Source organism: Branchiostoma belcheri, unplaced genomic scaffold (assembly GCF_001625305.1).
Source record: "Branchiostoma belcheri isolate BF01 breed outbred unplaced genomic scaffold, Haploidv18h27 scaffold61, whole genome shotgun sequence".
In the NCBI taxonomy this organism is placed as follows: domain Eukaryota; kingdom Metazoa; phylum Chordata; class Leptocardii; order Amphioxiformes; family Branchiostomatidae; genus Branchiostoma; species Branchiostoma belcheri.
This window is the reverse complement of record NW_017804254.1, coordinates 1454759-1472410: the sequence shown is the minus strand read 5'-3', so window position 1 is coordinate 1472410 and position 17652 is coordinate 1454759. Positions and strand designations below refer to the sequence as shown.

Below are 17652 nucleotides of genomic sequence, written 5' to 3'. Positions count from 1 at the left end.
CAATTGTCATGTTGACTACCCAAAAAATTTAGACGGATTACAAAACGCAGGGAATTCTATTGATTAAATGCTAGTTTCGATAGAACAGTTAATACTTTGTACGGTATGCAATAATACGTGTAACGCCGGTTAGATTTTCCCCTGAAACCAAAATCTCCCACAAATTGTCCTTGAATTTCTGTTTAAGATATATTCTGGCTATCCGTTTCCATGTGTACATGTGTGATTTAAGAACCCAAAAACAAATTTAAACGAAAAAGTGAAAAAAAGTTGCTTCGGCCGACGATGCACCTGTCAGAGAATTTATCCAGAAAGTGGCCTTATCAATTCCCAACTCGTACCGTGTACGACATCTAACAAACACACGAGTGAGAGCCTAAAAGGTTATATCCATTTCAAAAGCTGCACGTCCGATTTATCAATGTGTACAGAATGGATTTCGTCATGTACATAATCTGCTTTGGGCACACGTCCGCTTTTGTGAACCCGGAAGTAATTGTTGCCGGATTCCCGCGAAAACACCCGGCTACTGATTCGATTCCGTGCACGGACCAGCCTATTTTTAAAGTCCCTTGTTTTTATTGCCCGGGACGAATATTCCCAGTTTTCGTATTGTAAAATTATTGGTGGTATTGTGTATAACTGGTAAACCGTTGTATAAAATATTTCAACAGTCGATTTCGTCGTTCGTGAATTAATATCGCGGTGTTGGAGAGCAAATTGATATCGCAGCGCGTGATCGGGGGCCGCCTTGAGACGGCCGGGGGAGGAACAAAAGCTGTAGTGAACAGCAGATTCTTCATTCGGCTTGTAGGTACGTGGCGTTGGACCGTGCGCCTGGACTGCGTAGCTAACATTAACACCATAAACAGGCGCACAGAGCAGCCGGAGCCACCGCTAGATGGGGGATCTCGATCTCGGACTACAACTGAACACAACAAGTAATCACTCCCGGGCCCTGTCACCTCTGGAACTATACCCGGACGCGAGTACTGCCTCTTTGTTTTCACCGCTGTCTCCGAGCCCTGCCCAGACCATGCAAGATGATTTGCTGGCAGAAAAATCGGCTGCTAAGCAGCCAACGCCACAACAGCTCTCGCCGAATTCCGAACAAGCTACAGACAACCTGGAGGATCAGCTTTCTCCGGGGAGAAAGTCCCGATCGCCGGATCCGAGCCCTGTGAGTAAGGAGAATGCGGTGAACAAGCAGCAGAACCACCAGCAACATCAGCCGCCGCCGCTACAGACACAGACCATCGAGTCGCCTCTGCAGCTCGGCTGGCAGGACCCGACCGTCACCTCACCAACCAACTTCTGGTCCTCAGCCGCAGCAGAGGACGGTTTTCATGCAGGGTATTCCAACCTTGAACGGTACCATTCACTTCCAAAATTTCCCCGGCCCGGCCCCTGGTCCGAGCCCGTTGTTCGGGGGAAGTCAGCTCGCACCTCAGATAACCTTGCCGGCTGGGAGTGCTCCTGGCCAGCAACGTCGATCACCCAGTCAACAAGCTCATGGTTTCCCTCGTCAAACCCAACCAACATGTTTTGCAGAATAAATCTGGTTCATTTTCAGTCTGGAATAGCCCACAGCCGGCTAGTATGTGGAGCTCCACACCGGCTCAGAGCTTCAACCCATGGGGAACCTCGGGGCAGCAGCGACGGTCTATGGCCGCTACGGGCACCCCCGGGCCCATTGCCCCGATCAAGAAGCAGCAGCAAGCGCCCAACGTCTTTGCCAAGACTTATCGACGCTCGGCTTCCTTGCCAGCTAAAGGGCCCTTCCCTCAAGGTACAGCTCCCTTCGACTTCACGGGAGACGACATTTTTCGTACGGACATGTACGGAGTACAGGTAAGCACACAGAACAACATGGCGGATATGGCTCCATTCATTCTGGCTGCAGGAAACAGCCGCTTATCTGTGGGCTGTAACTTGCGATGTGTGGCATATGGAGCCGGACGTAAAACCCAAACAGACCCTTTCCCTTTCGTTTTCAAATAAATCTAACCATAAAGACACATTTCTGACTGGAAACTTACACCCCGACATTCAATATCGAAACAACGCAAGAGAACACGGCGGCCATCAGTATGCCGGTCACAAGACACAGTGACGACAGCAGCTACGGCATAAGCGAAATTTTGTTTCTCTCTCTCAAAAAAGCCAGATTTTTCTCTAATTATCTATCTTTGCCCTACGTAAGGCTTCATTCACCAATTGTCATCCCACAAGCCCAATTTGTTAACCCTAATTTCATGTTTTTCTGTCAGGAATTATGTGAAAACAGCAGAACAGCTCTGACTGTGAGGTTAACGTGGGGTGGGGGTGGGGACGTACTTGTCTTGTGATCCAATATTATTACCTCTATATATGATACATGTGCAAAACCCACCCATACCCCTCGCGGGCCTGTCTTGTTTTGTAGCACTAACAATTCTGTGTAAGTAGTTTCTCCCAGATTGTATGTACTTATTGCTGTTATGGATATGGATATTTCACATGAGTGGGAGAGCAGTAGTCAATATGCAATATGGCAGGAATGGCATGGCCCCCAATAGGGGGGTGGAGCTCTCCTGGCAACACCAAGTCTGCATTGGGTGAATATTCGCGATCATCATTGGAATATGATCTATTCATCTCTGCAGAGTCAAAATTTTGTTATTGTTAGCGGGATCTCAGCATGTTTTCTTTGTATTGGATTGTTTTACTCAATTTTGCCCATTTGTGGCACACGCAATATTTACCTGTACGAGGTGAAATGTGCACATTCATTCTTGTGTACCCATGATACAGCGTGGAAAAACAAAGATAATTCCTGTCCCCTAAATCCTGTTTCGTGACGTCACACCATGGGAACTGCCAACCCATTCTGGAACTGGGTAAAATCCTAGGGGTATAGTGTGACCATTTATGGCTGGTTAGTTTACAATATCTTTTATTACGGTGTGAATATACTGTTGGTATATGACGTCGTATATTGGCCACAGTGACCGAATGTATGATTGGGTAGCCCCGCATTTTTCCTCTGCAGCGATTTTTCACAGGGAATTCTATTCGCCATGAATTTTTGTCTATTAATGGCATGATGAAGGGGCTTGAGTGAAGGGAGTAATGGGTTAGTGCCTAATGAAGCAGGCCAGGTCCCACCCCTTCTGGCAGCTGTGCCTTCAATAAACTATTCCCAGCCCTGCCACCAATCAACCTGGCCTGAAACAACACACACTCATAGAGCTGCAAGCTCAGGATAGGGGGCCGGTTTTCTGTGAAGGAAAAATCTAACGTCAAAGCCAGAATCTCAAAGCTTCTGTTTATTTCATAAACTAGAGAATATTTCTATTTTTGAGCATACAAATTATTAATAAAAGAAGTATCCCCCCCCCATGTGCTCACAGTGAATTACAATGCTGTCCTAAAGTATGTTTCAATTTCGCAGTATGAAAATGGTCAGCAGGATTTTAGAAAATTCACCCTCAGTAGTCATTGTTTACTTTTATTTGTAACCAAAATTTGTATCCAAGAAAGCGGTGGGCAAAATCTGAGACCCTATATATTTTGTCCTTGATTGGACTGTACCAATACTGAATATTAAATCTGGTTGCCTTTTATAAAAGATGGGTCTTTCTTACCCAGTTGCCAATGATTGCTCCCGGAGGGGTGCCTGGCCCAATGGAGCAGGTGTTTGCATTTTTGCTGCCCCTGTAGGCTGTACTATCCAGTCTTCTCCCCCCTTCTTTCTACACCAGGATGTGCGCTCAGCGAGCCAAATGCCTCAAGTGTTTGTTTATAGGTTTTGTCCCTTTTTTGTCCTGAACATCCTGGAGTAGCTTTATTTAAAAGCACACAAAAACAGAGAGAGAGGGGCAGTGGTATTGTTCGGTGGGCAGTCTTGGAGGAAAAGGCTGCGGAGATCAATAGAAAAATTGGTGGCCACAGCTGCAGTGGATCCCATTGCTCAGATGCAATACTTGGATATCAATATTTCTCGCCGAATGCAGATGTAGATTCTGTCGCCCAATTTGTTGATGCTGGAACATGCAAAAAGTAACATGTAAAGCCCTACCCCTGAAAAAAAAGAAGATGCATTCTACACCCCCTGAAACACTATTACTAGACAACAAGCACAAGGACAAACTATGGTGAACTGTTGGTTGAACTATTAACAGTCCATGTAGGTCAGATGACTGGATGGACTAAAAACGGGCATAGACAGATGCTGCATTCTCTAAAGAACTGGTGTCCTAGTGTGGCCCATAGTATTGTGTCACACTGTCAGCCATAGCAGCCTTTGATACAGCAAAGGGAGACATGAGTCTTGATAATTTCTGAATACTTAGCAATATGAAGCAAGCTGAAACTGAAAGAATTCAGGCTCAGTGCCACAAATTAGATACGCGTATTACCAAAAACGAAGTATTTCAAGCCCTGCAAAAGTATATGGGACGGTTTTGTTACAAGATCCCCGCATGGATTAACTAACCAACTAATTGACCTTTTGTCCCTGCCAGCGTGGTGTCACATGGCTTTTATACCGGATCAGAAAGATTTCATTTTCCTTTTTCTACTCCCCACTGAAACTGTGATAAGATCTTATAGCCTTACAAAAGTACATTGTACATGTATATGGTGTGTGTATATAAAGAAAAGCTGTATCAGTTCACAATTTCAAAGAACAGCAATGTGGAGGATCTTACAGGAAATTTTGTGTGTGTAGCATTCAGTGCTCTTTGTAATTGTGATGACACACATAAAAATACAGATTTATTGATTTTAATGTTCTTATCATTTTTCAAAGAAGAATTATAGCCATCACAACATATTCCTAAAATTATTTTTTTGGAGAATTACAGAGAACTCTAAAAACTCTAAAAAAATAAAATATGACAAAAAATTGCACTGTAGCAGACAGAAAAATGTATGAAAAATACATATTTAGCCTGTGACCCTAAAAAACTATGCAGAGCTTGTGGATTTGAATGACTTTATTTTTATTTTGTTGTTGTTATTCCGTGTGTTGGCATGGCAACAGGAACGTCAGCAGAGCGGACTGGACAACATGCGCTTCATGGAGCACCAACTGCTGGACATCATCCGTAACCCTGTGGACCCGGCTGAACACTACAAAGGTACACACCTCCTTTTCTCTAGCCTGGGTACCATCCGGATGTTCGCTCTGCAATGCGAGAAAAAAATCATATGATTTTTTCGAGCGTTGCGGTGCGAAGATCCGGATGGCGCCCTGAGGCTACGTTTTCTAGCCATTCTGTAATATTGCAGAATGTCAAAATTTGGTTCTGCAAGTCAGAAATACTTTCTGCTGATACACAAGCCTTCATACTACAACCTTCACAACCTAATATTGTCTATATTTACATCATGACGTATTATAAAGGTCGCACCTAAACTTGGGTTCTGTTCAGGTTCCTGATTCAAGTCCAGAGTCTCTGGAAACGACATAGAGCCTGAGTTTACACTGAGGCCAAAAAATCATCTGTCGTACAACAATCGCCAGGTGGTGCTGCATAGCGATTGTCGTAGGACAAATTTTTGCCTTGTGTAAACTGGCCGATAGCAACAACAGCAAAGAAGTGCCTAATTTTGCCCCTGCGCTGCCAGGGTTTAGAAGTAAGATATGTTGTTTGCGCGACACACCTGGAGGAAGCTATGGCCATATTCATGAAGGCCAACTCCATTGAAACCATAGCCTGATTGTTTTTCCAGTCTGCATAATTGCATATTTTTATTGCTTTTAATTTTTCTTCGGCAACATTGAAATTGTCTCTATAAAATGCAGACTGCAGGTGGGTATTTCTAACGCGGTGCACAGTTATGTTTCAAGGTTGTATGAAGGTTGTAAATCAGCACGACTTTGAACAGTTGCTAGCATAAGGCTGCAATAATTTGATTTATTGGTTGTGGATTTGCCTGATTCTTTTTTCGGTTCATTTAAAAAGAAAAAAAGAAGTCCACATGTACCATGATTTTGGATATTGGATGGGAATCAACCCCCAAACGCCAATATTTTACCAAACAGTTGAAGCAAGTGAATACATTGTAAGGTTGAGAATTATATGTTAAGTAATGCTTATCCGGCCTGGTATGTTGACTCTGTGGCACCTGTGGTAGCATTTTGGCCTATCACAGGGTCCCTCTTTCTTTTAGACTTTGATTTCGCCTGCCTGAGATCTAAGAAATAATTGTATTGTTGACTGGCCCAGAGAATATTTGTGCTAAGTATATGTGAAAGTGACCTGTGGGTCTGCTTGTAGGTTCCAAATGTATTATTCATTGAAGTGGCCAACACACAGGCAATTCCCACGACATTAATAACACAGGCCTTGAAGAGTGTGAGCTGTTTTGATAGTACAGTTTGTATTTTTACATACTTAACACTCTTGCCCTATTAAGGTTTGGTGGAAATGTCACAGTCTAATGATCATGATGTAATATGAGACACAACTATACTGCTCACACTTATATTTATCACTTAAGTAGTTAACATAAATGACAGGTTATATGTACTGTAGTTTCTTTCATGCAGTGCCTATGTTACTAAAATTTTCTCTAGATAGAAGCGTGTACTTTTATTAACTTTTTGGGGAAACATTGATGGTATTACTGAGATGATATTATAATATATTGAACTGTAGGTATATGATTCTTCTCCACTTTTGCAATATATTATTGGACCAATAGTACTGGTATAGATTGATGATGCCATGTACTCATCATGTGATGGTAGAGCGCTGCATTATACCCATTTTTACAGCGTTAGAAAATGATCTTCTTAATGTGCTACAAAGCTTGAAGTCGCATGCAGGGGTGCAGTTTTTGCGCAGTGCTGAAATCGATGCAGTGCAAAAAAGTGCTTCGTCTCCAGGTCCGGCTATGTAAGGTTGACCGATATAGGACATGCACGAATTGGCATGGGCATAGAGGCCATTATGGTTGCAGTCCATTTGAAAGCAGGATGCAGGCAGCCCGTCTATATTGTATTGTGGTGCTGACTGGCTTGCTGTGGGCAACCTTCAGACCGAACTTCTATGGCAGCCAGGCCAGGGCAGTTTGGACCAATAAGCTAATGCAGGCACAAATCTTGTCAGAACCCAGGCTTGAATTCAAAGATACTGAGGCCTAGGAAGAAAAAGGTTGTGTTTCCTGTTTCAGTCCTACTTTTGGTCGGTCGGAAGGGATTTGTTTTTTTTAGATGTTGTTTAGATGTTTTTTTTTAGACTCAGTTTTTACAATACACTAATCTTATATTTTCAATGTCAATGTTCGAAAACTGATTGTACAACGTAACATCACTCAGGTGTCAAATCATGGAGCTAGAAAAGGTTGATCAGCTGGATAAAATTTTGTCCTTTGCAGGGATCGCAACCACAAAAAAGGCTAGGGTCAGTTTTTTCTAAGGTCCTTTCAGAAACAGGAAATACAGCATTTTTTTCCTAGGCCTGACCAGAAAGTAACACACAACTGCCCATTGAAGCACCCAGTATCTGGCCTTGTTTCGCTTTCGATAAGCCGAAATTAGATTTGGTGCTCATATAGCAATACTCAGAATAGAAACATTTTCATCGAGACCCATCAAAATTTATTCATATGTCTACCAGTCTTATTCCAATCTGGTCAGGAAACACTGCACTCAGGTGCGCCTAACCTTAAAATCTGGGTACACAGAAAAAACTTGGGGAACACGACATCAAACTAGATTTCGGGGATTTCATACCTCTATGAAATATTTAGAGCTTTTCTTTATGTTATGCAAATGACTTCCATATGTGCATAATATATGTACGGTGATGTCAACTCTAAACTAATTTCACCCTAAACACGCAAATATCAAATCCCATGATTTACTATCACTAAGGACTTATGGCATTTTCGTATTAATTTTGTATAGTAGGCTTCTTTGCGTGTTTGGTATCTGTTTATGTTCCACCCAGCATGAATTAGGTGTGTTACTTGTATTGAAGGCCTTTTATAAAAAAACAACAACTGGAATTATAGAATTTCTTCGTCAATTATGCAAATTGTGTTGCTTATTCCTGAGCACAAGAGCTATCTACCACTCAAACATTGTGACCATAGCACAGTCCAGAACAGACATTCTGGTGGAATACCTAGGAAAGCTGCCAGGGGGCCCCAAATCTACTTCCAGCTCTATGAATACATCGAATATGAAACTAATACTGACACACTGCTGAAAATATAATTTTTCATGGAAGAAATACAGTAGACTGTCAGTGCAAACCTTACTGCCTCTCCTCAGAGCTCTCAACTTCTAATACAGCTAACTTGAAAATTTTCAACAAGTAATACATGGTTTTTACCATTTTTTTCCAGCGCTCAAATTTGAAGTATATGCTGTGTACTAGTGTGCGATAGTACCTACACACATGTACATGTAACCCGTTACATGTTTTAGTGACAATGGTATGGGAAGGTTGCTATAAATAGTTTGGAACAGACCATGGGCTGTGGTAGGTCAAAGGGATCTGAGGTCGGAATGGAAATTTGTATGGGAAATCCGAATGAAAGGATATCCCTCTAGTTAAAATACCAACTGAGTTTCAGTTTTTCAACCGCTCAAATCTTAGGAAAAAAAAGGATTTTCTGGTGTTCATAAAAGGCAAAAATGTGGGCATTTTACATGGAATAAAATCCATGACATATAGTTTAGACAAAAAATTATTGAAATTGTAAGAAACAGAATACTCTTAGGTATAAGTACTATATCCAATTATTATAAAGAAATAAGGTACTAAATTCTTATTATTATAAAAAGAAAATCCAAATATGCACCCAGTATTTCGAGCCCTGGGCATGGATTGTTTTAGTGCCTGGCATCCGGCTTTTGTTGTGTACCAAAAGGAACAAAGTACAATGTACAACATCGGGCGACAAAATAGTCAGCAGCCACGTACAGTCTTCCATATAAACGTCAACATGCTTAAACCCTTGTCATATTTGTTGCTACTGTAACAACAAACAAGGCTCTGTATATTAATGTTTATGTAGCCATGACATGTACAAGGAAAACATGACTGAGAAATGACATACATTATTGTAAACACATCTTGGACACCATTAATGATCTGTCAATTTTCTGATTTTTTTTTGGGGGGGGGTACTTTTAGTAGATCTTGACCTTTTCTCTGGGGGTTTATACTTTTATTAGGAACCCGAGGGTAGCAAATTATGTTGCATCTACCAAATTTTGGGATGATTCCATTTGAATCAACACCTGGTACAAGAAAGAAGACAATTTTGTACAAAGTTCGGTTGACATCACAAACCTTTTCTAGCAAAGACAACCCAAATGTGTGAAAGATTTCACTGAATGTATCTGATTATTGTACAGCGTTTGTATCAAAAGAATCCCACAGTTTAGATGCTGGGTGTTCTTGTCAGGAGGTATTATCGGAGAAGAAAACACGTTAGGCCTAGGAAAAAAAAAACATTGTGTTTCCTGTTTCGTTACCGACCCTAGAAAAAATTGCCGACCCTAGCCCTTTTTTGTGTGTGGTACAATCAGTTTTCCAACATTGACATTGAAACTGAAAGTGTCCTCATGTAAGTTACTTTGTTTGTTACATTGTATAAGTTGGATTACTGGAGATAGCTGAAGTCTAAAAAATAAAAGAAAGATAATCCCTACCTACATGTACCGACCCTAATTTTTTTCAGGGCTGAAAATGAAACAGGAAACAACATTTTTCCTAGGCCTTGCAAGTTACACATGTTGTGCACTGAATGTACAATGTGACCTTAACCAGGATGATGCCATGTTCTAAGGTTTTTACATTATCTGATGGAAACTTATGACAGGTTGACATGAAAACATTGAATAACAGTTGCGGGACAGCAAATAGCAGTACAAAACCTTTAATGTTGTTTTGGTCGTTAGTTATTGCAGTCCATATTTTATGAACGTTAATGTGTTGTTGATTTCAGTACAATTTATTGAAAGGAAGCCAAAACACTTGTGAGCAATATAGTGAAGCGTGACCACCTAGGGCTCCTAAGAAAAGTAGTCACCTTGGACAGGTGGTCTCCTTGAACTTGAGACATAATTGTTTTCAAGTTGAGGTCTTTTCACGTCAAATGCTGTAAATATCTTTATATTCAGATTGCCTTAAGTTCACGGATTAAAAAATTTGTGGCATATACAAATGCCAATAATTTCAACTTGTGTGTGAGGGCTGTTTCTCATGGCAATCAAAAAATACAAGCGCATTTAAATGCTTTGACAGTGGTGTAAAGTTTTTATTATTTCAAAACTTACATAGAGATATTTACATAGAGATATGTTCTTGAAAAAAAAAACATGTTTTGGTTCACGTGAACATTATACTGTACCCACATGGATTTCAGTTCAACTGTTGAAATGATGTAGACCACTCTAATGAGGACTGTTTTTGTCTGGCGTATTAAAAAATTAATAGTATTAATATTGAATTAGTTCACACATGCATGGAACGCCCAGCGAGGAATTTCATTGCCTTTTGAAGCACAAAATACTAGTAGTTTGTAAACGATATTACCTTAGAAAAACAACCACATATCACCCTTTTATAGTTTTAGTATAAAGTGCATGATAAGCCTTGTGAAATTCTTAATGTCTCTACATACATAATGCAAACAGTAATTGTTCTCTATATAATTTTTATTGGTTTTCCTTTGATTGAGATATCTATATGATAGCTTCAGCAAGACTCATGAAAAACAGCACTTTTTGAGACATTTATGTCTAATCATCATTCTGCATATGGTATAGAAATTGGATCATTATGCGTCATTATGTAAAGAAGGCCGAAATTGAATTACAGTATGGTGCAATGCAACTTTCCAGATTTTACACATGCAAGGGCTTCAACGTGTTTTTATTTGCTAATGAACTAAAAAAACTGATACCACAGGGCTAAACCGGCACGGGATGTGGGTAATTTGTATCTGACCGTGTGTGATATTTTTATGGCTGTGTGTTTTGCTGCAAACATGCCCTCGTCTCTAGGGAAGGGTCCATCTGTAGTCTCACGTGGAAACGCCCTTCAGCCTGGCAATGGGCAGGACTACCAAGCAGCCCCAAATTTTTTCTCCGTCATCTCAGTTTTGTTTTACGCCAGATTACGCGGGGCCTAGGGGCGTTGATTTTGAAATTTTGACCCTCCGAAACACTATTTCCTGCATTTTGAGATGCAAATTTTGCTGGTTGACTATTAATTAAAGCTGACATCTCTTTCTATGTATATCTTTACACACCGATTTCTGTTCGTTAAAGATGACGGATTGGATTGGGCCAAATTTTTGTCAGTCACGAGTGCCAAAATTCCGTCAAATGACGGAAAGATGGACGCAGGCTAGAACACTGCTACCAAGACAGGTGGCACACGATATGAAGGGACGAATCAACGTATGCCGAGAAGGTGTCTTCAGCGTGAAGAGAATAAATAATTCACAATGCCATACAGTAAAACGATGGGTGATTGCTGCCTTATATAGTGTCCATTTCTTTTCACTGCTTTGGCTCGTTGAATAAAGGCATCAAAATTCTGTCGCAGTTCATTTCTTTGACTCGAGTTCAAGGTTGATATCAGCCAGCTCTGTGGCCTGTAGCTTTTTTCGTGCCACAGCTCCGTCCAAGGTGACCCTCAGAAAATACTTGGTATGACGCGTTTCAGTGTGTAATGGGGTAAAAACAATTTCCGCATCAATGGACCTCTGAAAACATGAAACAGGATCCTCTGTACATGTGATTATCACGGACCTGAATACAGATTATGTTTTACATCCAAGTGATATGTGTACATAAATATAAATGTACAGTGTTTTTTGAAGAGACATAAGGTTTACGTTCAATAAGGAAACATCGCTGGCAGAATACGTTTGAATTACCAGATAGAATTTGTAAATTAGGATGTTGTACATCGGTGCTGCGAAAATCCTATTTTTAGTCAACTCGCCCGTTCCCTGGGGAAAGCAGTTAGCCATTAATACGGTAATGCGGAGATTTCCCAGGAGCCACCTGGGTTGCGTTGACGTCAGACGCGTTCCCCCCGAGGAGGATATCCTTGCCTCGCCCCTCTCGGGTTAGCGAATACAAAATGGAGGTTACAAACGTTAGAATTTTCTGAATCAGGTTCCAACAACTGCTCCAGTCCTTTATACTTTATTATAGACTTTGTAGTACTGTTTTCAGCATGTAAGGTGGGAATGTGGGGAATGGCCAGTGGGCGGGTGGTGATTTAGCAGCGTAGTTTGATGGATGGCCTCCTCAGGACTGGACCAGGTCGGGGGGCGTGGCCAGGTGTAGATTGTACGTGGGGCTGTTTTAGCAACAAGGCGCGGTGCTACCTGACAGAAAGGTGCCATGTTAGCTTAATCTGTACTGCACTAAATGAATGTTTCATCAAATTTACATTCAATTTGTAAATATAAGAAGATATTCGGTATTAAATCAATTATAGTTTCATTAGAAATGAATTGTCATAAAGCTCCACCATATTGAAGTTGTTTCCAAAACCCAAACCAAACAAGTCTGCAATAGCCATCACCTAGAAAAAGCAGAAATGAAACTAAACAGGTGCATTTGAGTACCAGTATAAAAAATTGTCTTGTTGAACTGTTTTTTGTTGTTGATTTGATAGGCTGTAGCAATAAACGACAGGCATGACATGCATAACACTATTTGATCAATGATGGTTAGAAAGTAGAGTCATTGATTTTGTTTTATTATCCCTTGAATCAAAATGCATTTTGGATGTAGCACATTTTGATGCTTTGCAGGTGTCCTATTATGCTGACTGATACTTAGATATTAATGCATATATTGCTGTTACCCCCACCTACATGTAGTACAGGTACATTTATTTATTTATTTCAGCTTTATTACATATTAGGCCAAGGGAAACAGGAATGTTTCTTTCTTTGATCCCTGACCAAAATAAAACAACAGAAAGGACTTAACGATAAATAATATCAATACATGTTAAAAAGAAGTGTGACATAAGATTAGCAGAGATTGATGGAATGACTGTTTTTTTTTGCATGTTGGGCAGCTGGAGGGTTTTTTTTAAATGCATCCCCATCAACAGCAGGCCCCAATTTCCCTATGGAGTCATGTTTGGTGAGCCATCACCTATCACATGCCTACAGGCCTGTTCAGTGGCACAGATGCCGGCTTCATGCATTATTCTCACAAGGAGGAAAACAGTGTGACGTACTTCCATAATTCTCCTCAGTTTTGTATGCAATTGTGGATTTGTGTAACGTGCAGAAATTTTAGAGGAGGAAACACAGATTTTCTTCTAATTTGTCCCTAGTTTTCTCCGTTGACTAGTAAATGAAGTTTTTCCAAATCTCTCTGAGCTACTATGTATCTTATTTTGACAATATGATTTGTTATGAATATGTGAAAATGTTTACTCCAGTCAATTTTGTTGGTAGCGTCCGCTGGTGGAGACAGCCAAGTTTAAAAAATCGCTGCATATACACGTCATTGAATCTGCACGTGCCCATTGCTGTGCAGATGCCAACATGGCGGACAAATGCCGGACATGATTTTCAGTCATGGCGCGCCCGTGAGAAATACATTCATTTAGTGGATTGTAGGCGAGTAAGTCCAACCCTTCTGTGCTGACGTGAGTGTGCAACTAAAAAGCCCATTTTTAGCAATGCCTGCAGGTTTTAGATCAAACAACAAGAAGGTTTGATAGAAGTACAGTCTGCTGTTGTATCCCCATACAGCACACTGGCGGAGATTCAAAAAGATTCTGCCATCTTACGATGCTCACATGACCAGCATTTCACTGAGGGAAGATTGAGTAATGCTTGACGCAAGTCCTCTGTTCTCAGTGATAAAGGATCTGGCACAGTCACTTAGATTTCTATGATGTGACATTTTATAGTTGTTACCTACTAGCATGTGTGTGTGTGTGTGTGTGTGCGCACCCTCACACATACACTGTACATAGATACTTGCACACAGATGCACACACACACACACACATATATACTAGTACTAGGTAACAACAATAAAATGGCACATCATAGAATCACACAGATACACTCACACATATACACCCCCCACATAGACACACAGATACACACACATACACAGATACACACACATACACAGATACACGCACAGATACATACATAGATCACACAAACGGTCCAGACAAGCCAAAAGCAAATGCCAATACATTAAATGTACAATGTACTTCACTCCAAATCCATGGGCTTTTCCAGATCACTTTTTTTGGTTGAATTGCAGCAAGCAGCATCTCACTAATAGCCTAAGATGCTCAAGCTTTCTCGAACAAGATAGTGTTCAGTGGTAGACATTTCCATTTCAGCCGAGGCCTCACTAGGTAAAAGGCTGCATCTCAAAAAGTGCCATCCTTCTGACACTCAGGATGTCCTTGAAACAAGGTCAATGTCAATGCGACACTTAACTCTGAGGAAGAGTGGTTAAACACTCAGAAAAGAATGAGAACTGTGCATTTTTAATGGTACGATTACATGTAGATGAAGGAGGACTGTGATACCTAATGTTCCATGTATGTTATCAGTATGTTGTAAGTATGCATGCCTACATCTCACATGATGAGTTAGTACTGTTAATTACTAGTCAGTTCTGCTCCGTGCAGTTTTCTGAATGTTTTTCCCACACTGGCCCCATGGCTAATCCCTGGTGTGAATACTGAAATAAATCAGTAAATATTCCACTAATATATAATTTTTAGTCTCTTATAAATATAATATCATAATATTCTGTTACAGTTACAGGTAATTTTCTAGGTTCTGTGATGATACTAGAGATCAGATTTGATAGATTTTGGGTTAGAATATTGCTGTAATATTAAAATTTAGAGGGGAGGAGGGTTGTGACCTGTGGAAAATCAGTAAATATTCCACTAATTGTTATTTTTTTAGTACCTTATAATATAATGATATTCTGTAACTGTCACAGGTAATTTTCTAGGTTGTGTGATGATGCCAGAGATCAGATTTTGATGGATTTTGGGTGAGAATATTGCTGTTATGTTAGAGAGAGGAGGAAGGTTGTGGCCTGTGGAAAATCATTAAATATTCTACTAATTGTTAGTTTTTTAGTCTCTTAAATATAATAAAATTCTGTGACTGCTAGGTTGTGTGATGGTGCTAGAGATCAGATTTTATAGATTTTGGGTTAGAATATTGCTGTAATGTTAAAGAGGAGGAAGGTTGTGGCCTGTGGAAAATCAGTAAATTAAATATTCCACTAATTGTTAATTTTTCAGTCTCTTAGAATATACCATGTTCTGTGACTGTTACACCCAATATTCTAAGTTGTGTAATGATGCTGGAGATGAGATTTGATGGATTTTGGGTTAGAATATTGCTGTGATGTTAGAGAGGAGGAGGCTGGTGGGCGTGGGCCGGGGGTTGTTGTTCTGTGCTGGTAGGTAGCTGCTTACGCATGTACGTCATCACCCCGCCATCTATCCATCATGTCAGGATCACGCACGGCTGATGCCGGCATAGCCTTCACAAGGTGATCCTCACCTGCACAATCTCAGGGATGAAGTCACCAAGGTCGGGTTATACGTTTGCGAACGTGCAGCTGATTTTCTTTAACTTCCCACGATCCCAGAGCCGTTGTCTTTATATCACATTTGTATACATAATGATATTTACATAATATACAAATGTAAATGAAAATATTAATTACAATCTATTAGACAAAGAAGATCCCCCCATTTTCTTTTGCATTCCTGTATGATATATTTTGTTCTATTTTTAAGATGGAAGTAAAATCCTCACTGTACTCTGATAAAGGTTTCATATGTTATCAAATTCTGTCTCGTTTCATTATCTCCTGTATAAATCGTATCTTGATTTTTATCATATTTCATTCTGATCTGACTTCTGACCCCTCCCACACGATTTTGAGGTGCGTTATTAATTTTTGTTAATCAAATGTGTTGTATACTGTATAACTTGTTATTACTGTGATTTTGAGTAAAGTTTAATGTTAATGTTTAGAGGTCGCTAATAATTGTGAAATTTTGGAGGTCCCTAATTACATGTTTGTATCAGCAATATTGGAGGTCAAAAAAACTTAGTCTTCTGTTAATTCTGTTGTGTAATTTTAGTATATTCGGTTTTTATGTTTTCTATTATTTTAGTGGACTCTAAGAAGACTAGTGATTATATTCACTAATGGAGATCTACATATGAACCAAACCAAAGGCTTGGTCACAAGTTTTCTGATGAAATTCACATTTTGTTTTGATCACCCCAATAGAGTAAGGGAGGCTATCATCAAGCCGCTAAAGCCTGATAGATGTGTTATTGGAAAACAAAGTCTTTATTACCGGGTACTTACATAAGAAGGAGCAATTCTGTGGTAGATACATGTAGATTGTTGCCTTTCGGAAGGTACAGAAAAGCTGGCCAGGATTTGTCTTCTGGCTTAAAATCATCTTATTTGCGTGGTGTCAGACCAATTGTAGATCGTATTTTGATAAAATTGGACAGGAAGAAAATGAATGTGCAGTTCTTGATCAGCGCTAGTGACTAGTACTGATTCCATGCATCAAAAAAGTCTTTCAGTCTCTTTATGATTTTGGGATGCATGGATAGAGGGCATAAGTAGCAGAAAAAAGTAGAAAAAAAGCAATATATGGTACATGTACATGTACATTTATTTTGAAAAATATTGCCTGGAGCATTGTAATATCTAACGTAATGCCTTTTCCAATATTCCATGTTGCAAGCTTCAATAAAACATGGTGTTAGCACAACCCTGCTTAATTTCCTGATATGTCGATGTTGAAATATTCTGCCTCGGGAAATTCACACCAAAAGAATATTGGGACTTGGTAACAACCGTCAACAGAAAAAAACATCCTATATTTTATTTGTTTTGATAAAACAGTCATGCTTGTCTCTAGGACGGTAGACAATGTACATGTATTCTTTAAATGACGAATCTTTAACCTTGGAAAAGAAGTTACGTCTAACCTTGTTGGAGGTAATTTTTTGTTTCATAGAATAACAATTTTTTGTGGTGCTGTTTTACCTTATACATTGTAATTTTGATGTTAAAGGATCGATGTCAAAAATCTTTTCTATAGATTTATCCTACCTAAACATAATGTATATTTGCAACTTTGGATGTAATTTTAATTCTGCTAACCAGTTAAATTTACCAGTGTGACAGACTCTGACAGTTATTTTAAAATGTAGATGTATTTTTTATTGTGTATAACCCATTTTTGCAGCAACATGTTGAAAGTCACATGCTTCATACATAATGTATAGTGCCTAATGTAGGGAGATCTGTCACCTGTATGGTACTGTGGGGATTTCTATGTTTACACCAGTACCGTTAGTCAAATCTCGGACTTCAAAGGTCACTTTGGAGTAGATCTAGGGATGTGTCATTTGTAAAATGGAAAACAAGGCAATTGAAGATGGCGGACTTCACCCCCTTACCACACTGCTTTGCAACCCTTCCAGTCATAAGAATAAGAAGACTAGCGCTGAGGGCATATACATTGTACGAATGTTGCATTTATTTTTATAGACCGTAAATTAAAATATTTTTGTGGTGACTTCATTTACAGCGTTAGGAGGGGGCGTTCCTGTTTCTTAAGTTTGTGG

The 17652-nt window shown here is 39.9% G+C and overlaps 1 protein-coding gene across 7 annotated transcripts in view; it reads left to right on the top strand.

The window, feature by feature from the left end:
- Window positions 1-509: 509 nt before the first annotated feature.
- Window positions 510-17652, top strand: part of LOC109482892 (cytoplasmic polyadenylation element-binding protein 2-like) — a 31871-nt gene continuing 14728 nt past the window's right edge. For 3 of the 7 annotated variants that reach the window (XM_019785776.1, XM_019785774.1, XM_019785770.1), the window contains exons 1-2: window positions 511-1851; window positions 5015-5123. In XM_019785776.1, the coding sequence (XP_019641335.1) occupies window positions 1513-1851; window positions 5015-5123 (448 nt within the window). In that variant the 5' untranslated portion in view covers window positions 511-1512. Of the gene's footprint in view, window positions 1852-5014; window positions 5124-17652 lie in introns of all 7 variants that reach the window. The other 4 variants (XM_019785775.1, XM_019785772.1, XM_019785771.1 and 1 more) reach the window with 3 other exon arrangements.